The following is a 27772-nucleotide window of genomic DNA, read 5'->3' as shown; positions in this document are numbered from 1 at the left end:
GCTCAGGTACTGCAGTTATTAATAACAGCAGCATCTGAGCAGTTAGAGAGAAAAGGTTGTCATGACATGATGGCCAGGGCCTACACATGTATGGTGAATGGTTTAAAAGAAAAGTCACCTCACCTCAACTGCCAAAAATATGTAATAAAAAGTGTTAAAAATAAATAAATAAAAAACTCTGGAAAAAAATTCTCACAGCTGTCAACAGAATAAAAAAATATATTTTTTACAATACTGTATAAAAAAAATTAAAAAAAAAATTGCAGCTGCAAATAAAAGACAGACAAAACATTTTTGTATTGTTTTATTTAAACAAAATTCTATCCCAACTCTAGCAGTTCATTTTTATTCTTAGCAGCAAAGGCACATTTAAAAAGAAAATTTAGTACAAAATATCAGTAATTACATGATTGTTTAAAAGCTTATTTGCCATAGATTTAGGATGGTACCAAAATACTCATTATTGTCAGTTACTATAGCTACCAAATAAATGTCCATTTTAACATTCTGATTATGAGACTTTTGGACAGACCACTGCACCTGTGAAAACCATGTGGAAAATACTTTCCTACATCTTTAAAGTGCAAAGAAACAGAACAAAACGTTTAAAAAGGGGAATCCGTTAATCACCTATCCTCTAGATAGGTCATCAATATCAGATCGGTGGGGGTCCAACATCCCTGCCGATTAGCTGTTAAGAGGCCAGCACTCTTCCTAGGCCCATCATACATCGGTCACATGGCCTAGTTGCAGCTCAGCCCCATTGAAGTGAATTGGTACAGTGTAGAATGCTGTGCTCAGAGCATCGGTGAGCGCTGTGGCACCGGGACTCAATCCTCCACTGATGCAATAATAATGACCTATCCTGAGGATAGGTCATCATTATATTTAAACAGGATAACACCCTGTAAACCTAAATACAAAAGTTGAACAACTTTGCCGTTACCTGCCCACACAAAAGCTGGCTTAATTTGTGCCAACAGTTGGAGCATTTTATACATTTATGAATTCAAAAATCTAAGTTTCCACTCCCTATCAGACACATACCCACTGAGGCCACTGGCTGGCTGTAGTGGTTACGTGAATGATGAATGGCACCGGATGGGTCCAGAGCAGTAGTGCTGGAACAGTGGAACATTTGAAAGGTAAGGTTTTTTGCTCATTTTATACAGCCCCCTGCTCCGTGCTTTATTCCTTAATCTTGGAAACTTCTTTAAAAGGTCACTATCATTTTATCTGCCCTGTTCTCATACCCCAAGTGACAGTGGGAGATGGTGGTCATTATGTTGGATGGTACAGCTGCCAATTTTAACGGTCATCTCCGCTTCCTTTGTGCACTGCTTTCTGTTAAACGGAATACTGCAAAATGTTTGAATTTAGCTTTCCAAAGCATAAAAAAGCATAAGTAACACCCAAAAAATAAAATAAAAAATTACTCAAATTTAAAAAGTCCACTTCTGAACGACAATTTATTTTACAACAGGGCTTGATAATAAAAATATATCACTGTATTAATGACAAATACAGGCAGCACTTTTTTTAATTACATAACAAGAAAGAACTAAAAATGACAAGGCAGGTTTAAGTAGCAAATATAAAGCTCTGGTTACACAAGTCATCGTGTATGAATGTGTTTAATATAAAAATAGACATTGCAGGTAGACAACAGCTTATATGGAACATGATGGCATGAAGCAACCATGCAAATAGTAATGTGCAGCTTGCCATTATAATATTTAACTGGGTAGAGATCAGACCATTGTCAAATGGTTAATTTATGGCAAAGGCAGTCATTTGATGGCAAGATGTCCACATGGCACTTCTGCAGGCGATAGGGTTTTCACCATACCTTTGTGAATGCCTGTCAGACAGAAATGTGGCTGCTACTTCCATCATGCACTTTCAAGTCATTAAGTAACTTAAAGGGGTTATCTCATTACTAATGAAAATCAGACATAAAAAACATGACAACCTCTTTCTAACAAAGCTAGAACCAGCCCTGTACCTCACATGGATCCAGAGATATCCACAGTCATTGCTCTGCTAGATTCATATCAAGCTGTCAGCTCAAGGGGAGTTTCTGTTCTGCTACAGCTCAGGGGGCGTGTCTCAGCTCTTCCTATCACAGCTCAGGAGGCAGATGAAGGATGAAAATGAGCATGTGCGGCCATCTCAGTGAACAGGTCAAAGAAATAAGAAAACAAAACAAAAAACAAGCAGGTGGAGCTGTACAGAAACATTTGACTGAGTAACTCAGTGGCTATGCTAAATTTGTAATTACATGCATATACAAAAGTATTCAGATCCAGGTGCTTGTTTGAAAACTGTAGAATATTTTTTGTGGGACAACCCCTTTAAAAATGGTCAGAAAGTAGCAAAACTTGATTTCTTGCCATTAAGGTAACATGTTTCAATAATATTTGTAAAACGGATAGATGCCTTTAGGTAGCTAATGTGATTGCAGGAATCATGAGAAATACAGCCCTCGCTTATGGCACTGCCAAGTTCTACGATGGCAAACTTGCATCCATTCACATCTCGCATATACAAAGAGCATAGTACTTCTATGTTTCATGTAGGGAAAACAAATACCTCGGATAGAAGCATATATGTTACAGATACGCACATCCCCATCACAACAGTAAAACAAGATCTTATGGCTCTATGTACATGAATGCTGAAAATTAAGTGTTTGGTTAAATTCATATACAGGAGTGTCATCAGTGTAGCCTTAGAGGTATGAATGTTACAAAAAAAATGAAATGACGCCATTATGACAGGTCAGAGTTGTAAGAAATAGGCATTTTAGTCTATAAAAAATTCAGTTTTTCTATATACTTTTATCCAGTTAGGAATATAAAATAGTGACAGTCACGTCTCTTAAAAAAAACAGGTACTCATGTACTCCTCTGCCTATAAGTGTACATTTATATAGATGCATGCACCCATCAAAATAATAAGCACATGAGCTGTAACTAGAAATATACAGGTCTTCTAGAAAGCTGCAGGAGGCTTCTTTAATGCAATAAATATGATGGAAGATGTAATGCTTTTGTTCCCGCTTAGCATAAAAAAAAGACTAATAAAATGGGTTTCCATTCACTTCTTTGTAGGGAATAACTTCTTTGCATTTATTTGCAAGTAAACAGAATTCTTTTTAAAAAAATCACAGCGAAACAGTACAAAAAAAGGTCCATGGCATAATCTGCGCATAAACGTTATTTGGTTTTCTGCTAGTTCCTACCCCCTCACCAGTTCATTTTCACTCTCTCAGACCCGGTATGTACGCTGCTATAAAGCTACATGTAGTATCTTCTCTCTGCATTCCTCACATTAAACAAGAGCTTCCCAGCACGATCATGTCCGTAATTTATCACAAGTGCATCAACTCAAAAACATTAATGGAGTATGAAAGAGGCTGCTTGCTTGATCACTGAGGCAGCCATGTCTAGTTCTTCATCTGTTTGCTCGACAGTCACTATCACTCTTATGCTGTAAAATACAGGACAGACAGCAGGTTAGTAACAGCAACTGCATTTCTTATGTCCCCTTTTAGTGGTCCTTACTTCATCAAATGCCAATGGTAACCATGCGTGAAGAGAAAATGAAGATGTCAAAGAGAAGGAGGGATTTCACAGATCAGCAAAAACTTTTGTGATCTGAACAGTGGTGTACATGGAGTCTAAGACCAGTGTCAGAGACATCAGCTTATAGATAACCTTAAAGGGGTTATCCAAACTCTGTAATGCTCCCCAAAATGCCTAGGCACCGCATTAGGGTGTTTCATTTTTCCAAAGATGTGATTTTTATATGACTTTGCGTACGCCCCAAGTCTCAGTCATGTAAAAGATATATATGCCAAATTTCAAGAAGATTGGATAATATTTTAGGGGTTGCACACATTGATCACTTTGATCACTACTTTAAGTTTCAGGATCCCAGGTGCTCTGCATCAAGCAAGGTGGATGGGCAAAGGCAATAGATGCACTTAAAATTGTCCTCTTCACTAAACAGTTCAACATTCCTCAATGAGAATTGAAAGGAATGAAACGGGTTGCACATTTTGTCAGCCTCATATGTTCTCTTTTTACAAGAGGCAATTGTAAGTCGATGGGCTCCAAAGAATGACTTGGATATGCTACAGCTTCTGAGCACTTACCCAGATACAGACGTAAAAAAAAAAAGTGCTCTCACAGTTGCTAAGACACCTTTGGTATCTGTCAGAAACAAACGTAGGATTGGTTTTTGGACGAACGTATTACTCAGGCTATTAAGGAAAATATGACTAAAGATTAAGAAACCAAACCTGCAGAGAAAAAGGAAAAGTTTTTGAAGGAAAAGACCTGAGCCATTTAGTTACTAATAAAATAAAGACGTTCTTTGAATTGTTTGGGATCCACGACGTGACAGAATACTGCAGTGATTCTCTAAGAGGCCATGTGAACGCTCTTAAGGTGGTCAATGATACAGCAGAAAGAGCAATTGCTCTGATAAAAAAAGTTTAAAGGATCGGTCATGGGCGAACAACAAAAACAATTCTTGTTGAGGGTAGTCGAGCATCACAGAAAAGGTGTCACCAAGCTAACAAAAGAAGGGATTGCATTGTTCAAAGTTGATTAATATAACATGTTTTGCCTATAATACTACCTATTAATCTTAGTGTTTAGTTTTAATATTATTTTAAGTTATTGATTTCTAGTTTTCCCAATAAAATTAATTAACATTGAAAAAATCTTATTTTTTGCCTACTTTTACAAAACTGATCAAAGTGTGCAACCTCTAAATATTATCCAATCTTCTTTGGCTTGAAAATTGAAATTTGGCATATACAGTCATGTGAAAAAATTAGGACACCCTTTGAAAGCATGTGGTTTTTTGTAACATTTTTAATAAAGGTTATTTCATCTCCGTTTCAACAATACAGAGAGATTAAAGTAATCCAACTAAACAAAGAAAACTGAAGAAAAGTCTTTTCAAGATCTTCTGTAAATGTCATTCTACAAAAATGCCTATTCTAACTGAGGAAAAAGATAGGACACCCTTGCCCCTAATAGCGAGTGTTACCTCCTTTGGCTGAAATAACTGCAGTGAGACGGTTCTTGTAGCCATCTACCAGTCTTCGACATCGGTCTGAGGAAATTTTACCCCACTCCTCAATGCAGAACTTTCAGCTGTGAGATGTTTGAGGGGTTTCTTGCACGTACAGCCCTTTTCAAGTCACCCCACAGCATCTCAATGGGATTCAAATCTGGACTTTGACTTGGCCATTCCAGGACTCTCCATTTCTTCTTTTTCAGCCAATCTTTGGTTGATTTACTAGTATGTTTTGGGTCATTGTCATGTTGCATGGTCCAGTTCCGCTTCAGCTTTAATTTTCTAACTGATGGTCTCACATGTTCTTCATGCACCTTCTGATACACAGTAGAATTCATCGTGGATTCTATGATGGTGAGCTGACCAGGTCCTGCTGCAGCAAAGCAGCCCCAAACCATGACACTTCCACCTCCATGCTTCACAGTTGGTATGAGGTTCTTTTCTTGGAATGCTGTGTTTGGTTTACGCCAAACATGTCCTCTGCTGTTGTGTCCAAATAATTCAATTTTGGACTCATCTGTCCAAAGAACATTATTCCAGAAGTCCTGGTCTTTGTCAACTTTATCTCTGGCAAATGTCAGTCTGGCCTCGATGTTTCTCTTGGAAAGCAAAGGTTTCCTCCTTGCACACCTCCCATGCAAGTTAAACTTGTACAGTCTCTTTCTGATTGTAGAGGCATGTACTTCTACATCAACAGTAGCCAGAGCCTGCTGTAGTTCTCGAGATGACACTTTAGGGTTTTTGGAGACCTCTTTTAGCATCTTGCGGTCTGCTCTTGGGGTGAACTTGCTGGGGCGACCAGTCCTGGGCATGTTGGCAGTTGTTTTGAAAGCCCTCCACTTGTAGACTATCTTCCGGACAGTAGAATGGCTGATTTCAAAATCTTTTGAGATCTTTTTAAATCCCTTCCCAGACTCATAGGCTGCTACAATCTTTTTTCTGAAGTCCTCTGACAGCTCTTTTGCTCTCACCATGGTGCTCACTCTCACTTCAACAGTCAGGAGCACACCAAACTAAATGTCTGAGGTTTAAATAGGGCAAGCCTCATTCAACATGCAGAGTAACGATCTACTAATTATGTGCACCTGGTGTGATATACCTGTGTGAGATCTGAGCCAATTTAAGAGGGAATACATGTGAGGGTGTCCTATCTTTTTCCTCAGTTAGAATAGGCATTTTTGTAGAATGACATTTACAGAAGATCTTGAAAAGACTTTTCTTCAGTTTTCTTTGTTTAGTTGGATTACTTTAATCTCTCTGTATTGTTGAAACGGAGATGAAATAACCTTTTATTAAAAATGTTACAAAAAAACACATGCTTTCAAAGGGTGTCCTAATTTTTTCACATGACTGTATATCTTTTACATCACTTAAACTCGGGGCGAAAGCAAAGTCTGCACAAATGTAACATTTTTTTCTATTACAAAATGAAACACCCTACAAGCCTACGCCGCATACAGGTTATACTTCCAATAGGGAGTTACGTTCCTGACACGGCCTGCTGTTGGCTGAACCCCTCTCGCCGGATGTTTTGACCTGTGCGACGGAGAGATGCAGCGGCGGCCCTGCAGGCATCAGAAACTACGCGGGTGCTGGGGAGCGGGTAAGTATAACCTGTATATGGTGCCTGGGCATTTTGGGGGGCATTATTTGGGGTTTTATAACCCCTTTAAATGGAATCAGTCACCAGTTTTATGCTGCCAGGTTCTAACAGCTCCAGTGCATGCAAATGAGTCCTGATATTCACCCTTCTGCCACTGACTGACAGTTTTCGTTTTTTCCAACTTAATTAGCAGCAAGGGGGCAGAGAAAATCAGGAGCTCATGTATATTTAGGACTCATCGGCATGTGCTGGAGCAGTTCAATACAAGATTTTAGCAAAAAGTGTCAGTCAATTATAGAAAGTGACCCAGCAATTTGCTAAGGGGATCTGTCACTAGTTTATGTTGCCCATAAAACTGGAGACAAATTCCCTTTATCCTTATCCCCTTATCCTATGAAGGATAGTATTGAGCATGTGCGTCCGCCTCAGTGACATGGACAGAGAAATACAAATATATTTTATTGCATAACTCAGTGGCTATAGTACATTTTTAATTACACACAAGTACAAAGGTGTTCAGATCCAGGTGCTGCTTGGAAAAATGTTGAATATTTTTGAGGGACAACCCCATTAATAAAATATATTACAAAGTTCACTAGTATCACTTATACTATTTAATTATACAAAATAAAATAAGCAGTTTTGAGACTTGTCTTGCATCATGTGGCGCCAATTCTTTTTACCATACCAAATGTTCATCAAGAATCTTGTGAAAACATCAGATAAAATGACAACCCTGCAACACCATTATGGACTACTATAAAGTGCATTTTGTGAACTGGACCATGAATATATGAAGCGGGTAATAAAATCAGTACTAAGAAAAGCTAATATACAGTAAAACAAGATACTCCTATTACACATTTCCAAAAGAAAAATACTGGGTTACTGACCTTGGTGGTGGGAGATTTTTCTCCTCTTTCTCCAAATAACGAGCTTGAGTTAATGCAATTTTCCTATTCATGCACTGAAACATGAATAAATTGGGTTTAATATAAGCCCCAGATGTTCTGCGTTTAAACAGTCAAGTCAAAGCTAGAATTGATGTTATGGAATGCTCTGCTGTACTATCAAAAACTGAACTACATAAAACCAATACTTAGGTGCTATTACCTGGGCGCTTTTGAGATTTTCTAATGGTTTAGGGCCAACTGGAGGTGATTTGGACTCTAGATGGGAGTCACAATATCCAGAACCTAAAACCTGGAAGTATTTCTGGATCAGTCTGGAAGTATGAAGTTTAGCTTTTCATTTATTGGAATCTTTGTGATACTGCACTGCTCTTTAGCTATTCTTAAGAGGATTACAATGAAAAGATTTGTTTTCCTCTGCACATAGGGAACTGCAGTCCACCAAGGTGGTCTTTAATCCTGGGCCCAGAAAATTCAGAAAAGAACACAGATGAACAAGGATATCATCAAGCCCAGAAAGGGGTCCTCATAGAGAATATAACAGTCAGGATTTTGGTCTTGGATCCTGATCACAAATCTAAATCCAATAGCTACGTGGGCAACGTTTGAGACACAGGCACTTTGCCTGCTCATGCATCTGAAATAAAGTCATTTTCCTGAGAACTGTCAAATGTCCTTTTGATCACAATCATCCAGTTTATCTGGCTGAATATTTAGAAAAATCTGGACAAGTGGCAGTGGAGCTACATTTAAATAAGGCCTACTGTATGCTGGGTGTTAGGGCTTGCTTGCCTTATGCCACTTTCACATGGGCAAGAATTCCATGCGGGTGCAATGCGCGAGGTGAGCGCATTGCACCCGCACTGAATCCGGACCCATTCACTTCAATGGGGCTGTGCAGATAAGCTGTGATTTTCACTCACTTGTGCGTCGTGAAAATCGCAGCATGTTCTATATTCAGCGTTTTCATGCAATGCAGGCCCCATAGAAATAAATGGGTCTGCGTGAAAACCGCATGCATCCGCAAGCAAGTGCAGATGCGGTGTGATTTTCACGCATGGTTGCTAGGAGATGATAGGGATGAAAGCAACCCTGGAACCCTTTAAATTGTATTAATTTTATTAATTTTCCCTTATAACATGGTTATAAAGGAAAATAATAGCATTCTTAATACAGAATGCTTAGTAAAATGTGGTTTGAGGGGTTAAACAAATAAAAAAAATTAACTCACCTCATCCAATTGATCACGCAGCTGGCATCGTCTTCTTGCTTCTTCTTTCAGGACTTGCAAAATTACCTTTGATGACGTAATCGCGCTCACCACATACGTCAGCGCAGGTCCCGCTGAATGAAGATAGAAGATTTCTATCTTCATTCAGCAGGACCTGTGCTGATGTCACCGCTCTCACCACGTGGTGAGCGCAATTACGTAATCAAAGGTCTTTTTGCAGGTCCTCAAAAGAAGAAGAGAGAGGACTATGCCGACTGCGCGATCAAGTGGATGAGGCGAGTTAATTTTATTAATTTTTTTAACCCCTCAAACCACATTTTAGTAAGCATTCTGTATTAAGAATGATATTATTTTCCCTTATAACCATGTTATAAGGGAAAATAATAAAATAAATAGAACACCGAACCCAAACCCGAACTTCAGTGAAAAAGTCTGGATTCGGGTCTGGGTACCACATTCAGTTTTTTTCTCAAGTGCATGCAAAATGCATTGCACTTGCGCGGAAAAAACTGACTGCAATTGCATGCCTACTCGCACGGTTTTCCCGCAATGCACACGCGACGCATCCAGGGCAAATCCAGAACGCCCGATTCAGGCCTGAACACTGACGATTCACTCCAACTGTAGAAGCTTACCGAGATACAAAAAGGGAATCCTCTAGTGGCCAAATGTCCAGAGATCTCCTGTCTAGCATGTTCCATGAGGGAGTGAAGAATTGAAAAAGGTGAGTAGGAGAAGAAGAATTTAAAGTTCTCCTTGGCTTTCCTTTGCCTGAAAAGGAAAGGAAGCCCGCTGGTGGAGCTGTAAAGGAGGTGCGGGGAAAAGGAAAGTTTTACTTTAAAGGGGTTGTCTCATCACAGACAATGGGGGCATATCGCTAGGATATGCCCCCATTGTCTTATAGGTGCGGGTCCCACCGAAGGGACCCACACCTATATCGAGAACGGAGCCCTGCATATGAAGGAGGGCGCACTGTGCATGCGCAGCAGCCCTCCATTCATTTTTTATGGGGCTAGCGAAAATAGCCGAACACTGGCTCGGCTATTTCCATCGGCCCCATAGAAATTAATGGGAGCAGGAGCCACGCATGCGTGGTACACTCCCATTGACTTCTATGGGGAGCCGGCTTGGTGGTGGCCGGACCGGAGTCCTCCAGCCACCACCTTGCGAGGCTCTTTTCTGTGGGACCCGCACCTATAAGACAATGGGGGCATATTCTAGCGATAACCCCTTTAAGTCCTTGTTGTTATAATTTGAGGATTTAACCAAAACCACACCATGACTTAAAAATGAGGTCTTGTGTCATGAGAAACGGTTCATATTTCACCAATGTATGCAGTGCCTATTTATGTGTAAAATCATAACTTTAGTCTCCAAGGAAATGGTTGAAAGGGTCAATGAGAACACTGCTGAATCTGGCAATGATTATTGTCATTTATTTTAATACTCTAGGTTTTCAGGTATGCAGGAGTTTAAAAGTCAGTCCAAGAATAAATCAGTGGTCATTTGCAGCACTTACAAAATCTACGATATCTTGTAGCAGTTTTGTGTCTTTTTCTCGGCATCCGATGCTTTTTTCTAACTGCAGATGAAAGGCAGGGGAGAAGTTCTCACCAACAACCTTTAAACCTTCAACACTACATAAAACAAATACATGATGAGTAGGAGTAAAACATTTCAGACAACCCTAAAGTTAGGACGAGAAAAAGAAGAAAAAGTAATCCCCCTTTTTAAATGCAACATACTCACTGGCTAAGGATTTCTTACTAAGAAAATGATGACTGATGTTTACCAGTATATATAACCTAAGGCACATGTGGCATAAACTTCTACTAAATGGGAACAATGCATCATTGCTACATAAATAGTAATATACTGAGTGACATATTTCCTGATGAGAACCTGTTGCATTGAAGTAATCACCCAATGTGTACTTCCATGACTTTGGAGTAACTGACAACATAGGAAAGTTTCACACATGCGTTTTTGACTGTGATCTATACCCACTTCACAATTGGGAACCACTGCGACAATCTTGTCATACGTATTGGGACTCTTTTATATTTTCAAGTTTCACACATGGCACAGCAGTATGGCAAGCATTTCGCTGCATGCAACTTTTTTTTGTCTGGCCGAATACTGGCATTTATGATGGGAAGTGCCCAGATCCGGGCTGATTCCCTAGTCAATGGGGTCCGGCAGGCACAAGGCACTATCAGGCTATGCCAGATCCAGAGAAATCAGGCAGGCTCTGCCATAACAGCCAGACAGATTGCTGTGCTGCATACGTGGAAAGCTGTACAGAGATTGTGTCCCTGTCTCCACCGAGGCTCACAATTTAAATTCTTAATGTATCTATGTTTTTGCAGTGTTGGAGGGGACTGGAGTACCTGGAGGAAACCCATGCAAACACAGGAAAAGCATATAAACTCCATACAGATGTTCCCTTTGGTTAGATTTGAGCCCAGGACCCCAGTGATACAAATGCTAACCACTGGGTCACTGTGCTGCCAGTTAATGATGGCAGCTTTGGAACAATAGTCCTAGATTATAGATCATTAGTGCATAAGCATTACGTTAATTTCATATTTAATTGAGTTTTGTGTGCTATAGACACAGTCAAACAATAGATTCTTCAAAAAGGATTTTCATTAAATGGATAAAAAAATAAATCTAAAAGAATTTGTACAGACCGCACAAAAACACTGCTGTGCGTCTCTGGTGCTGTAGAAAGGGATTGAAGACATCTGCCACATTTCTTGTGAAGTTTAGGATTGCCCAAGGGCTTGACACAGAATACAAAAACCACCACTTGTACAGTTGATCTTCTCAAAGGCATATGTGACCTTCATGTGTGTGTAGTGTTTCATGCAGTGGTCTGTTTCTGCATGTGACATTTTCACGCTATCATTTCTTATGAGCTGTGTGACCTGGCTCAGTAGAAAGAGGCCATCTTACTAGCATCTATGAAAGCGTAACGGTCCTTTCAGTTTAGAGTCTATCAAGGCTGTACCTGAGCGTTACTAAGGAGGGTCTGTCTTCAGTCCTAAGCATTTTACTGAGCACTGACGAGGTCTGTATGTAACAAGTCAGATAGGCAGGGTGATGGGCAGTGATAGTTAGGCCACATGTCCATATTCAGGGACTGAGGTAACAAGATGCCTTGAAGCCTCCATGTCACACACAGACATCTGCAGACAGATTATCCTTAGAAGACTCTTTACACCCCATTTTCTACTACAAAGAAACATCTTTCCCTAATAAAGTACATTACAAATATGTTTAAAATCCCTGTCCCTACATAATATATCAAATAAACTGAAACGAGTTACAATTTAAAGGGGTTTTTCACCCCTAGGGACCTTTTTTGCAGACCCTCCCAGTGTGGCTGGACTGGCGGTGGGAATCATACTTGGCTGATCCTGGCCCCAGCTCCACCGCTCTCCCTTGGGCATACAGGTCTCAGTATTCCCAGCATCAACATCTGAATTCACACGGGTAATGTGGCCACTGGGGCTAGTCATTAGTGGGGATCATGCTGGTGGGGTCTGCAGATAAGGTCCCCAGGGGTGAACAACCCTTTCAAGTGAGGAATACCAGTAAATCATCACAGAAACATTCTTCAGACTACTGGACAACCTCTGATGTACCTCAATCTTTTTTGCTCAGAAAAATTTGAAGTTCTTGAATCATGGTCCTAGAGGTATTTAGAGAGAACTTTCACATGAAGCTCATCCGTATTATGGGAGAGGAAGGGGTAAAGACAAAAAGGAATATACATACCCTTGCAAACCTTTATGGATTCTTTGGCACTTTTCTTTTAAGGTGTAGAATATTTCTATTAAGAAATTAATACAAAATGTTAGTCTCCAAAAAAGCAAGCGAGGGCTGCAGCAGCAGCAGTAGATGTAAGAAATCATATATTATAGCACTTAGGGGTACGCGATGTATGAGAATAGATTTCTTTTTCTATGGATTTTAATAAATAATCATTCTAAACCATGTGAAATCAAGTAGTAAGTACAGAGCCTTAAACAAAAGCAAGCATGTGGGGCTTTGAAAATGTATTTGATCCTTACCCGATTACTTCTATTTTGGGCATTTTGTCACTTTTAAAAGTTTTTTTAGATGGCTCAACTAATTTTAATATAACATAAAAATAGCAGAGTAAACATATAATGAACTGATCATTCCATTTATTGAGATAAAAGATTTACTCAATATGTATCTCCCATGTGAAAAAGTAATTGCCCCTCTCTAAACCTAATACTTGGTTGTCTCACCCTTGAAGGTCTGTTTTAATTCACCTACTTTGGTGGGTTTTCGGGTATGAACAGGTTGGATAAGGTCTTGGCACAGTATCTCAATAGGAATCAAGCCAGGACTTTGATTCTGTCATTCCAAAATTGTATTTCTTTTGAGCTAATCAGAGGTTTGCACACAAACTGACGGGTGCACATTGCAAATTTAGGATTTTCGGACAGGGAGCAGAATTCGCGGTTCTATCAACTATGACAAGTCATTCAGGTATTGGAGAAGTAAAGCAGCACCAGACTATCGCACTACCGCCACCATGTTTAACTGTTCTTAAGATGTCCTTATGATGAAATTCAGTGTTCGTTTGATAACAGATTTAACAGGAGCCACATCTTCCAAAATGCTGATTCATCAGTCTACAGAGTTCTTTCTGAAAGGTCTTTTGGGGTCATCTAAATGTTTTCAGACAAATACAAGGCAAGACTTTCAGTACTTTTTGGTCAGCAGTTGTTTGTACCTTGCATCTCTCCCATGGATGACATTTTTTGTACAGTATTTTTCCTATTGTGAAATCAGGTACACTGACCTTAACGGAGGCCTGCAGTTCTTTAGATGTTCATTTGAGTTCTTTTATGACCTCCTGGATGAGTCGTGCTCTTGGAGAAATTTTGATAAGCCTGACACTTCTGGGAAGGTTCACCACTGTTCCAAGTTTGCTTCATTTGTGAATAATGACTCACTGTATTTTGTTGAAGTCCCAGAGACTTAGCAATGGCTTTGTAACCCTTTACAGACTGGCAGATTTCAATGACTTAGTTTCACAACTGTATTTGAATCTCTTCAGAATATGGCACCATGTTCTGCTTCCTGAGACCTTGTGATGTTTAGATTCAACGGGTATGCCTGTAAACATGCCTGTTGGCCAGTGAAACTGAACCAACTGAATTTCATTGACTGGTTTACTTAGTAGCTAAGGGGGACATTTTTCACACAGGACCAGGTAGGCCGGAACAGCATTTCCTTCACCAAATTAAAACATCATTTAAAAACAACATCCTTCTAGGGAGGAGGTAATTGTCCAACTCAAAAAGGTCCTAACTTTGGATCAGCTAGATCAGGCATCCTCAAACTGCGGCCCTCCAGCTGTTGTAAAACTACAACTCCCACAATGCCCTGCTGTAGGCTGATACCTGTAGGCTGTTTGGGCATGCTGGGAGTTGTAGTTTTGCAACAGCTAGAGGGGCGCAGGTTGAGCATGCCTGATTTAGATGCTCTCCAGCACAAAAACTCCAGAACGGCTTTGAAAGTTCATTTTGGTGTCATACTAGATTAAAATTTGGTGTCTCCATTCAGATATACCACTTAGTATCTGTCAGCGGCTCTAAATGGCACCGCTGGGAACTTTGCACATACCATAAGACGATTTATTTATTTTTTTCTCCTTCCCCAAGTGTATCTCAGCAGAATGGGGGGTACATATTGTATTGCATTTGACATGGGTTGTTCTCTTATGAAGATCAGCTGGACTAATGCTCTGGGAGTTGTGGTAAGGGATGGGTTGGTTTTTATGTCACTTTCACAGAAAATTGTGATAACTTATGTCATCTTTGTATAGCTTTCAATTTGTTTAAATGGAAAAATGCTAGCCCCCCTTGTTTATTTGAAAAATTCAATAAAAAAATGCAATAAATGTTTTTGTTTACTTAGATTATCTCTGTTTGATTTTAAAAGTAGTTTGATGAAACATTTAAGTGTGACAAATATGTGAAGAAATATGGAAGAAATTAGGACTGAACAATGGCTTTTCCACAACACTGTACATTGTTGATTGAACAGAAATTATAGTAAAGCAATAAACTAAACAAAAGGACAACAGAAAATACAGCAAGCCCTAAGAATTGTGCAGTTATAATTGGGGCGCTAAGAATTGTGCAGTTATAATTGGGAGCTAATAGATTCCTTGCTAAATCCCTAATTGACTGCTATAGGAAATCCATGGCAGCAGCAAAAACAGTCCTGAATACAAAATCTTAATATGGTCTTTGTCAGTCTGCACATCTAGACTTCATGTCAGTAAAAGGTGCCTATATACACTGGCTAGGCTGGCAGACCATCTTACGCGCATAGGATGTCCTGACTCAAGGGGAAGAAGGGTCAGGCATGCTGGATTTCAACATGCCAGATTTTTTATTCTCACAGGGAATAGAGAGGTGTCTGTCCGCAACTTATTCCCCATTAAAGGGTTTGGCCACATTATTTTTTTTTTTTTTGGGCAAACACCCCTCCTGTCAAGACCTACAAAATAGAAGCATACATACCAGCTTCCTGCCGCTAAGTCCCAGCTCCTTCGCTCTCTGTCCTCAGCTGCCAACATCAGCTTTGCTTCACGTGACCAACTGACCTGACACAAAGGGAGCAGGCCACCGATGTGGCGAGAGATTGGCTGCTGATAGTGAGGGACCCTAGCAAGGCAGCCGAGGATGGGGAGCAAAGGATCTGGGACAGAGGGAGGGGGCAGGTAAGTATCCTTCCATTTTGCAGGTCTGGCCAGGAGGAGAGCTTTGCTAACCCCCCCCCAAATAAAAAAAAAAAAAGATTGCCTAACCCCTTTAAGAACACATGCACATCATATGTACACAGGAGGTAGTGAGGCATAGTGTTCAGACGACAGCTAAGTATATGGCCGCCTCTACGCCCTTGAATAACCCCAGATCTACAAAGACCAGATCTAACACTGCAAATTAGTTTAGGAGACAGCCATGCTCTTCAGTACACTACTAACAGCTTACAGTGGTTTGTGTAGATTTTTTTACATGTAAATTGGCAGTCAAAAGTTTAACACTTTAAGGGAACAAATATCCTTTTTATGAGCCACAAACAATGCCAAAATCAAGCCTTTAAAATAAAGCAATACCTGAGGAATCCTCCATAATGTTAAGACCTTCAATAGCTGCAGAAGCCAGTAAAGGGGGAAGAGATGCTGAAAAACAGTAACCTTGACCGGATAGTCTCTATAAGAAATATAGAACACGTTACTATAAAATAAAGAAACTTTTTTTTTTAAAGTCACATACATTTGACTGCTGGCAAGCTTAAAGGGATTCTGTCACCTCCCCTAAGCCAAAAAACGATTTTAAAGCAGCCATGAAGCACAGCTTACCTGGATTAGGCTGTGCTCTTTGATCTTGAAATCCGTCCAGCAGTTACTGCAAAAAACGACTTTGATATGTAAATGTGTCCTGAAGGTGCCCAGAGGGGCGTTTTGTTCCTCTTAGAGAGCCCAGTACCGCCCCTCTTACAGTGCCCAGCCCGCCTTCCTTGTACTGTCTAACCGCCCCCAGCCTGCCACAGCCTCTCCTCCCTCTCGCCGAACGAAGTCTCGCACAGGCGCAGTACCCACTGAGGGCTGCGCCTGTGCGATCAGCAGGAGACTGAGGGCAGCAGCTTCATCTTCGTCACTGGGCATGCGCCGAGCCCAGTGACGTCCGATGCTCGCTCTTCCCTGCTGACTGAGGGAAGAGCGAGCATCGGACGTCACTGGGCTCGGCGCATGCCCAGTGACGAAGATGAAGCTGCTGCCCTCAGTCTCCTGCTGATCGCACAGGCGCAGCCCTCAGTGGGTACTGCGCCTGTGCGAGAGTTCGTTCGGCGTGAGGGAGGGGGAGGAGAGGCTGTGGCAGGCTGGGGGCGGTTAGACAGTACAAGGAAGGCGGGCTGGGCACTGAAAGATGGGCGGTACTGGGCTCTCTAAGAAGAAAAAAACGCCCCTCTGGGCACATTCAGGACACATTTACATATCAATCAAAGTTGTTTTTTGCAGTAACTGCTGGACGGATTTCAAGATCAAAGCGCACAGCCTAATCCAGGTAAGCTGTGCTTCATGGCTGCTTTAAAATCGTTTTTTGGCTTAGGGGAGGTGACAGAATCCCTTTAAGGTGCCAGTACACTTTTTAATGGGTTGTCAGGTGCCCAAAATTTTTTTAGTTATGGCCCTGAAAGTGTGAAAGAAATAAAAAAAAAAAAAAAAAGCCATTAACCTATTTACCGCCACTCTGTTTCTGCACAAAGCCTCCCAACCCTGCTCTTACTGGTCCCTGGCTGACCAGAAGTGTGATGCCCATTCCACGGTCATGTGCACTGCTGCAGCCATTCACAGACGTAAAGGGGTATTCCCAGATGAGAGAATGGGGGCATACTGCTAGGATATGCCCCCATTGTCTGATAGCGGGCACGTGACCACAGACACAAGTGACTTGGGAGCACATCACTGCTCAGGCCAATGAATAGCTGCAAATGTGCATGCGGACAGGAAACCACATTTTTGGTCCACTAGAGACTCCAAATGAGCAGAGACAGGAGCCTCGGTGCTGAACGGGAGCAGTGAACAGGAGAGTGGCTTTTTTTCCTTTAATTTATGCACTTTAAAGGGACATAAATACTGGTTTTGGGGCCAGACAACTCCATTAACCCGAATTAAGCCAAGCGTGCGTGTGCACGGAGAGTGGTGGAAAAAAGCAGCTGCATGCACCACTTCCCATCGCATCAGCTTATTTCCCATCGAAACACAGCATCAGTAGGTTCGGCAAACTTCCGTCCAATGTGTACGGGCATCTTTAGGCCAGAACCCCACAGACTATGAACTGTCTGTTCTGCCTTTACACCAGAAAGGCCTGTGGTGCATACACCAGACATATTCGTAGGCCACACTGCCCTGAGGAGCACCAAAGTGTCCTTTTGGCAATTATGAGACCAGTATGTCTTGCCAGACCATTTTACTTGTACAAACTGGATTCCCAAAAAGTTGGGACACTAAACAAATTGTGAATAAAAACTGAATGCAATGATGTGGAGATGGCAAATGTCAATATTTTATTTGCAATAGAACGTAGATGACAGATCAAACGTTTAATCCGAGTAAATGTATCATTTTAAAGGAAAAATATGTTGATTCAAATTTTCACGGTGTCAACAAATCCCAAAAAAGTTGCGACAAGTAGCAATAAGAGGCTGGAAAAAGTAAATTTGAGCATAACGAAGAGCTGGAAGACCAATTAACACTAATTAGGTCAATTGGCAACATGATTGGGTATAAAAAGAGCTTCTCAGAGTGGCAGTGTCTCTCAGAAGCCAAGATGGGTAGAGGATCACCAATTCCCACAATGTTGCGCAGAAAGATAGTGGAGCAATATCAGAAAGGTGTTACCCAGCGAAAAATTGCAAAGACTTTGCATCTATCATCATCAACTGTGCATAACATCATTCGAAGATTCAGAGAATCTGGAACAATCTCTGTGCGTAAGGGTCAAGACCGTAAAACCATACTGGATGCCCGTGATCTCCGGGCCCTTAAACGACACTGTACCACAAACAGGAATGCTACTGTGAAGGAAATCACAGAATGGGCTCAGGAATACTTCCAGAAACCATTGTCAGTGAACACAATCCACCGTGCCATCCGCCGTTGCCAGCTGAAACTCTACAGTGCAAAGAAGAAGCCATTTCTAAGCAAGATCCACAAGCTCAGGCGTTTTCACTGGGCCAGGGATCATTTAAAATGGAGTGTGGCAAAATGGAAGACTGTTCTGTGGTCAGACGAGTCAGGATTCGAAGTTCTTTTTGGAAATCTGGGACGCCATGTCATCCGGACCAAAGAGGACAAGGACAACCCAAGTTGTTATCAACGCTCAGTTCAGAAGCCTGCTTCTCTGATGGTATGGGGTTGCATGAGTGCGTGTGGCATGGGCAGCTTGCATGTCTGGAAAGACGCCATCAATGCAGAAAAATATATTCAGGTTCTAGAACAACATATGCTCCCATCCAGACGTCATCTCTTTCAGGGAAGACCCTGCATTTTTCAACAAGATAAGGCCAGACCACATTCTGCATCAATCACAACATCATGGCTGCGCAGGAGAAGGATCCGGGTACTGAAATGGCCAGTCTGCAGTCCAGATCTTTCACCTATAGAGAACATTTGGCGCATCATAAAGAGGAAGGTGCAACAAAGAAGGCCCAAGACGATTGAACAGTTAGAGGCCTGTATTAGACAAGAATGGGAGAGCATTCCTATTTCTAAACTTGAGAAACTGGTCTCCTCGGTCCCCAGACGTCTGTTGAGTGTTGTAAGAAGAAGGGGAGATGCCACACAGTAGTGAAAATGGCCTTGTCCCAACTTTTTGGGGATTTGTTGACACGATGAAATTCTGATTCAACATATTTTTCCCTTAAAATGGTACATTTTCTCAGTTTAAACTTTTGTTCCGTGATTTATGTTCTATTCTGAATAAAATATTAGAAGTTGGCACCTCCACATCATTGCATTCAGTATTTATTCACAATTTGTATAGTGTCCCAACTTTTTGGGAATCCGGTTTGTATGAAATTGTGTAGCCAACTGCATTATTTCATACAGTAGTATCCAGTAATAAAAATGTATAATGTCCTGTAGGTGTGCTTTTTTTCTAGTCTTACACACTGCGCACCCTGTCCTTACCAATGGAAGGCTGAAACACAATGTGAACAATGCCTTAAATACCCCCACTTAGCTAGGTGCAGCCAATAACCTCACTGCAGACCACACGGCTTATTACATGATTTCTGGATCTCTAACAATAAGTAAAGCTAAAAAGGTGAAGTACAAAAAATAGTTTAAATAACTTTCTAAATTAGAAACAAAAGAAGTACATACTTGATGATCAATGACAAATGATCGGCCACAGCAAAAACCTCCGATGGAAGCCAGAGCGTTCTCCATATTTGCACTTATCAAGTCAATGTCATCAATCTAAAGAAAAAGATGAGAAAAACATTACGTAACCATTTAGTTCATGGTTTTAGAACAGGTATGATATAGTTACATGTGGTAGACTGAAAATGAGCCCCACTATTCAATTATACGAGTTAAAACTCCACTTACATGCAAAGCATTCTCCGCTGTGCTTTTGAGCTTATGCCTTTTAGGCTACATTCACACAACCGTATGTATTTTGCTGTCCGCAAAAAATACAGATGACATCCGTGTTTCCTCAGTTTTTTTTTTTGCGGATCTATTGTAACAATACCTACCCTTGTCTGCAAAACGAACAATAGGACATGCTCTATATTTTTTGCGGGGCTACGCAACGGACATATGGATGCGGACAGCACATGGTTTTGTGGAACCACTGAAATGAATGGGAACGCATTCAATCCGCAAAAAAATAAAATAAATTATATATATATATATATATATATATATATATATATATATATATATATATATATATATATATATATATGGAACGGACAAGGAAACAAAGTATGTTCGTGTGAATGTAGCCTTATGCTGAGAATTTACTGTGTGCTTTTTCAGCACACATTTCACCCCATGATTTGAAAATGAAAAAATCTTCAGCAAAATCCGCTATGGGAACAATCCAGAACTCCCCCTTAAAGAGGACCTTTCACCTGGAAAAACATTGTGAACTAAGTATCCTGACATATACAGCGGCGCCCAGGGATCTCACTGCACTTACTATTATCCCTGGGCGCCGCTCCCTTCTCCCGTTATGTCCTCTGGTATCTTCGCTCAGTAGGTTATAGTAGGCGGAGACTTGGGACTCTTGGTTATAGTAGGCAGAGTCTGCCCTTGTTCTGCTGGGCGTCTCCTTCTCCCAGGCTGTAGCACTGGCCAATCGCAGCGCAGAGCTCACAGCCTGGGAGAAAAAAACCTCCCAGGCTGTGAGCTCTGCGCTGCGATTGGCCAGCACTACAGCCTAGGAGGAGGAGACGCCCAGCAGAACAAGGGCAGTCTCCTCCTACTATAACCAAGTCCCCAAACATACCGGAGGACATAACGGGAGAAGGGAGCGGCGCCCAGGGATAATAGTAAGTGCAGTGAGATCTCTGGGCGCAGCTGTATATGTCAGGATACTTAGTTCACAATGTTTTTCCAGGTGAAAGGTCCTCTTTAAAGCTGAGGCTGGGCTTTCCCATTACATAGTTCCTGCAAAAAGTAATTTCATACTTCAAAACAGTAACAAAAGTTTTGCAGCCGATTATAGGTAAGCTTACGCAAATCTGTAGCATGCCCTACTACATCATGTCATGTCAGCATGATTTTGTTGACCATTTAAAGTCAGATTCTGCTTACATGAGTATTGTAGCTCTGCTTTATAACATAAGCCACAAAATATTACCTTATCGGACACATGATAGACACTAGCACGGCCCTCTGGACCCCACCAACTTATAATGGGATCTCGCACTGTATGTGGAACCAAATGATTAGTATCAGGAGCTTCAGTTAATAAGTTTATTAACATAACCATACAATAACATATATAGGAATATAATGCCCCCACAATTAATATAATAAGAACAACCTAAAAACTAAAAACTAAAATTGAGATATAAAAAATGAATAATTGATAATATGGTGGATTATTTGAGCCTTAATAGAACAACGGTACTTAATCTTGATGATTGATCTTATAATAAAAAGAACGATACCCACATACTAATAATTGTCCATCAGTGTGACCACATTAGTTGCCTTACGGCTGATGACCTTGATCACTCGATATATAGGGGCAAAAAGTCATTCAATTACTGCCAATATTGTCTAACCAAACGCGTTTCGGGGCTTAGCGTTGCCCCTTCCTCAGTGGTCACCACTGAGGAAGGGGCAACGCTAAGCCCCGAAACGCGTTTGGTTCAAGACCCCCAGTCCACTCATCTAAACCTGTGTTAGATAAGTATCCTGCAAGCAAAGAGATCCTGGCGAACTGACTGACTACAAACAGTGATCATTCAAGATCGCAGCACGAGATTATCCAACATCGTGTCTGTAAAGTCAACGCAGCGTGGAAGCAGGGTAACTATAGGCTTGGAGGACACCGGCTCTTCATTTTAACGGAGCGGTGCCCAGAGCCATAAAAGACCAGCAGCAGATGAACCTGGCAGCTAGGTATTGACGACACAGTGAACCGGAACTTCAGCAGTGGAATACTGCAAGAGGAATCACAGAACAGTGAGTAAGAGCGGGACGCCGCTTTAAACACTCCCTGTAAAGTGGACCTTAGGAACGTAGAGACTTTGTCCCAACCAGCGGACCCTTATCCTCCAGTTAGACAATATTGGCAGTAATTGAATGACTTTTTGCCCCTATATATCGTCGCAAGTGATCAAGGTCATCAGCCGTAAGGCAACTAATGTGGTCACACTGATGGACAATTATTAGTATGTGGGTATCGTTCTTTTTATTATAAGATCAATCATCAAGATTAAGTACCGTTGTTCTATTAAGGCTCAAATAATCCACCATATTATCAATTATTCATTTTTTATATCTCAATTTTAGTTTTTAGGTTGTTCTTATTATATTAATTGTGGGGGCATTATATTCCTATATATGTTATTGTATGGTTATGTTAATAAACTTATTAACTGAAGCTCCTGATACTAATCATTTGGTTCCACATACAGTGTGAGTGCCCAGTATACTCCATATAATTTTATTTTTCCTTAAAGGAGGGGCGATTCCTTTTTACTGTGAGCACCTCCTTCTGTGGGGTCATCCACTCCTGTGCGTCTCATCACTACAAATTATAATGGGATCCATTAGGTTCCACCATTATGTAAAAAACAGTAATCATCCTAAGGATTCTCATTTTTTTTAGTACAGTTTATAAAAATGATGGGCTTCCAGAATCCATTGTGCTTCCTCCCGAGTGTTGTCCTATGTTCTTGTTGTGACATTGATTTTATTTTCTTTCCTGGATTTGCGCTCAGCATCAAGCAGTGTGGGGAAGCAAACTGCCTGCCAGAGACTCTTGGGCCCTGCAGCTATTAGAAGGCATCATAAGGAGAGAAGCTGTCACTCATGTGGCATAAATCAAACAGTCATGAATCTTTGTGTGAAGGGTCTCATTTCATTAGAGCTCATGCACACATGCATACTTTTCTTCAATGCGTTATTCATCTGAACCATTAATTTCCATAGGGCCTTGCGGATCAGTGAGCTTGATTTGCTAATCTCAGTCCAGGTCCTACTCTTGTCAGATTCTGTGGATGCAAATAGCCCTTTCTACTGATGGAAGTGTTCGGAATGTAAATGGAAGCGATTTGGAGAATGCAAAAAAAAAAAAAAAACAGACTGAAGTACAGATACGGCCATTTGTATGAGGCCTAGAGGGAAGGTAGAATGCCTTGTAGGGCCAGCTCAGCTGAATGTAATGATCTCTTTCACATAGCGTTCCGTTGCGTCATTCTGAAGAAAAACTATTAAAGCCTCATGCAGACGTCCGAAAAACACGGTCCGTGAGATACCGAAATGAAATTGCAGGAGCGCACGGTGTAATAGCAACCAATGACGCCGTGCTCTCCTGCTGCATGTCTGCATGAGGCTTAAGACTTAATCCATATGCAAATGAGCAGTCACGGGTGGGCCCAAGCCACTCTGTGCACCCTTACTCCACCTGCATCCTCTGCTAGCCTCCCCATCACCTTATTGAATGGCAGGGCCATGTTCCTGCATAGTCATTATCTGTCAATCACTAGTGATCAGTGGGGGTCGCAGAGGTAGGGCTCCCACCGATCTAATAGTTATCCCCTAACTGGTGGATAGAGGATGACTTGATACAACAGAAATAGCTCTTTAACATTGCTCTTAGTGAAAGAACAGAAAAAGGCATCATGCGTCCGTTTTTTTGGTCTGCAAAGCATGAATAAGCAAAATAGGGATACCTTCCATGTGCATTCTGCATTTTTCTTACTCCTATCAATAGAAATGACATGCAGATGTGTGCATGGCACCATAGAAATGAACGGGCCAGTGTGCTAACCACAAAAAATGCAGCTAGCACAATGATGAAACATATGGTCGTGTGCATGAAGCCTAAGTGGAAGTATACATACCTAAAGACTGCCACCACCTGCTCATTCACTCTTATTTCTGCATGGTACACCTGAGACATAGCACAACTCACCCCAGGGTCAGACATCTGATGTGTTGTTGTCAGCAATGACAAAAATGTAGTGTGACCACGTACAAAAAAAACGTAGTAGTTTAATGAATAAAGGGGTCTTCCCCACTGGATAAGTGATAAATTGCTGGGTCCACCACTGACAGAGTTTAAAAGAGTTGTCTCATCTGTACAGTTGGTGTATTGATAGTATGTCTTAAATATCCGATAGATGCAGTGTCCCACCTATGGGACCAGCTCCAACCTGAAGAAAGGAGACCTGCAGTAAATGGATGGGACACTACACACACCTGCTGGCTTAGCCATTTTCAAAAGTCCTGAAAGTACTGAATGGCAAACGGCAAGTATGTGCAATGTCCTCTCCATTCACAGTGGGGGCCTATTCTACAGATAGGAGCAGGTTACAAACGCCTTAAATGGAGAGGCAGTCAAGCATGCGTCCTGCCACTGCATTCAATGTCTACGAGGATGATGGAAACAGCAGATCTTTGTACTAAACTGTCTAAGGGTACATTCACTTCAGAATTTGAAATCCAGCCGGCCATTCCGGCAAAGGAACAGCACAGCTGGATAACGCCGGGAAACCCCATTTCCTATTGACTATAATGGGACCCGGCCGCTTTCCAGCATGAATGCCAGGTTTCGGCCAGACAAATACCACTGCATGCAGCTATTTTTGTCTGGCCAACAGCTGGCATTTATGCTAGAACAGGCTACCAAAACAGGCTGCCAGATCTCCTAATGCTAAAGTCCCACTGACTTTAAAATGGAGTGGCACCATGCGTGGCAGATAAACTTCTCTTCACTGCATCCTCCTCCAGCAAAGGAGCCTCCAACAATCAGACGTTTTATCATCCATCCTGTCCATTGTGGGAAAACCCCGAAAGAGAGTGGATTCTAAAACTATGGAGTGTGAAATTAATACTTAGCATCACATCCAGATGACAAATCAAGTGGGCAATCGGAATTCTGGACTCAAGCGCAATGGTTCAAAAGCAGCTCTTTCAGCACTTCTTAATTTGTGCCAATTGCCCTGGACCGGAAGTTTGGTATTACATAGAGTAACTCTATAAATCAGTTTTAATTGGCTGGGGATGAATGCAGACAGCCTTGCACTACAGATTTATAGAACGCTTTTCTGAGACATCATTACTTAACCACACATATCAAGGATTTATAACCGGGGTTCACGTGTTAAAGAATGACATTTTTGTGCAGAGGTTCTAAATAGCCAAAAAACGCTCAACACCAGCCTCCATGAGGCTCTTCTGCAGGCAGTTTTTATATGATAAGGTATATGGACTGAAAAGTAATTTACTAGCTATAAAATTAACTTCAATTTCCTCTGCTGAAAGCAGAATGAAGGCCCACTGTGTATTGTCAAATACTTTTATACTACTCATGGTAATCCCACATCATTACAAGAGAGCAATACAAAAGTATAAAAAAAAAAAAAAAATGTTTTATGCAAACTATACCCAACAGCCCAGTTCATATGGCATAGGCCGCATGCACCCGACCGTGGTGTGTTTTGCGGTCCGCAAATCTCGCATCCTCAAAACACGGATGGTGTCCGTGCGCGTTCCGCAATTTGCAGAACGACACGGACAGCCTTTACATATAACTGCCTATTCTTGTCCGCAAAGCGCGGACAAGAATAGGACTGGTTATATTTTTTTTGTGGGTCTTCGGAACGGACTCCGCGTGCTGTCCGCATCCGAGGCGCCAAAACAACGGCCGTGTGCATGAGGCCATAGGCTGAGACTATGGTTTAGGTAATACGTCAGCAGAGTTTCATTGCTCTAAATTCTTAAAATGTGCGGAGCCTCAAAAAGGGACTAAAATAGAGTTAGGCCGTGTCTACAAATGGCACAACAAAAACTGCATCGGAAAAACTGACAGCGATTGTCAGGGTCTGTGATGCAGTAATTGCCCACGTGGTTTTACAGGTGAAACATGTTACACTGTGTATCGCCCATAAAAACCATGTAGGCAATCACTGCACTGCAAAAATGCAGCAATCGCCGCAAACACGGGCAGGATTTTCACAATTCTTCACAAGGTGTACTCATACGTTGAAAAACTAATATTACAAGGCAGCCCACAGTGTACACCTGCTGAGAGAGAGTCTTACCAACTCCAAACTCTTGACAATTTGGTAACTGTCCATAAACTCACGGACAATCCGTAAAAATAAACTTCTGACCAGTGTCCGTAATATGAAAAAAAGTGTCCATTTTGTGGCATGTGCAAGTTATAGTAATTTAGCAAAAAAATATAATAGCAATTTTATTAGCAGATGAGGTATAGTATAAAAAATAAAAAATAAAAAAATATATAAAAAAAAGTGGGCTTAGCTCTAGGGGAAATATACATACTTTGAGTATCGTACCATGTTATTTGCGTAGCACACAGTTTTAAAGTGGATTCAAATGTTACCGTATGGAAATAAAATACCCTGGTACCTGCTACAACTGTATGTATACATATACATATATATTTATACACACACACACACATACAGTGGCCCAACAAGTTACATTAATTGGTTCTGGGACAAGCACTGTAATCCATTGTAAATTAAGACCAAAATGATGGAAAACTCGTAATTCGTCCCCAAAATGACTAATCAAAATGAGAAACTATGGATTTTAAAAGGACAAAGAAGCACAAAATCAATACCAGTAAATCACTACATATGGTGAAGACAGAAACTGCTTCAGTGTCCAGAAAATGTAGTACCACCTTGTACTGTAGGGAGGCGCTACTACACAGCAAATCAGTGCATGCACTTCTGTAACGGCATTTTACCAGTGAAATGCCTATGCTAATCACACCTGCTGCAGACCAGTTGTGTCTTTGGCATTGCATGGAAAAACATTGTGAACTAAGTATCCTGACATATACAGCGGCGCCCAGGGATCTCACTGCACTTACTATTATCCCTGGGTGCCGCTCCGTTCTCCCATTATGTCCTCCGGTATGTTCGCGGACTTGGTTATAGTAGGCGGAGTATGCCCTTGTTCTGCTGGGAGTCTCCTCCTTCCTAGGCTGTAGCGCTGGCCAAATCGCAGCGCAGAGCTCACAGCCTGAGAGAAAAAAACCTCCCAGGCTGTGAGCTCTGCGCTGTGATTGGCCAGCGCTACAGCCTAGGAGGAGGAGACGCCCAGCAGAACAAGGGCAGACTCCGCCTACTATAACCAAGAGTCCCAAGTCTCCGCCTACTATAGCCTACTGAGCGAAGATACTGGAGGACATAACAGGAGAACGGAGCGGCGCCCAGGGATAATAGTAAGTGCAGTGAGATCCCTGAGCGCCGCTGTATATGTCAGGATACTTCGTTCACAATGTTTTTCCAGGTGAAAGGTCCTCTTTAAGTGTGGTTTCAAGTTGCAACAGTCGAGGAGGAAAAAAATAAATAAAAAAAAAACACTTTATGGTGAAAATATTGTAAGCCGAAGCAATACATTTTTCTAAACAGGACGCCCTAAACATTTCTACAAGGAACTGTACATCTGCTCTAGCATAGAAATTTACTTCAATTGTTCTAGGATATAAGAACCAGCCAATGGGACCCCTGAAGTGAGCTGAGAGCGGCCTTGAATGGATATCCAAGATGAAACAACCCCTTTAAGAATCTATGCAGGTAACATTCATACTGCATTATTTGAAAGCATATCCAAGCTGATTGCCAGAAAACAAAAAACTTTAA

At 41.4% G+C, this 27772-nt stretch overlaps 1 protein-coding gene across 1 annotated transcript in view; it reads right to left on the bottom strand.

Annotated features, from left to right (window-relative positions):
- Positions 1-3103: 3103 nt before the first annotated feature.
- SPTLC1 (serine palmitoyltransferase long chain base subunit 1) overlaps positions 3104-27772 on the bottom strand; it is a 61088-nt gene continuing 36419 nt past the window's right edge. Inside the window, exons 10-15 of the mRNA XM_044287435.1 lie at positions 19785-19880; positions 16011-16107; positions 12623-12677; positions 10359-10476; positions 7591-7664; positions 3104-3492 (exon numbers count right to left, since the gene is read on the bottom strand). Coding sequence (XP_044143370.1) covers positions 3399-3492; positions 7591-7664; positions 10359-10476; positions 12623-12677; positions 16011-16107; positions 19785-19880 — 534 coding nt within the window. The 3' untranslated portion in view covers positions 3104-3398. The remainder of the gene's footprint in view (positions 3493-7590; positions 7665-10358; positions 10477-12622; positions 12678-16010; positions 16108-19784; positions 19881-27772) is intronic.

This window comes from Bufo gargarizans, chromosome 1, assembly GCF_014858855.1.
Source record: "Bufo gargarizans isolate SCDJY-AF-19 chromosome 1, ASM1485885v1, whole genome shotgun sequence".
In the NCBI taxonomy this organism is placed as follows: domain Eukaryota; kingdom Metazoa; phylum Chordata; class Amphibia; order Anura; family Bufonidae; genus Bufo; species Bufo gargarizans.
Note: the sequence above shows the minus strand (reverse complement) of the source record. Positions and strands in the feature narration are given on the sequence as shown.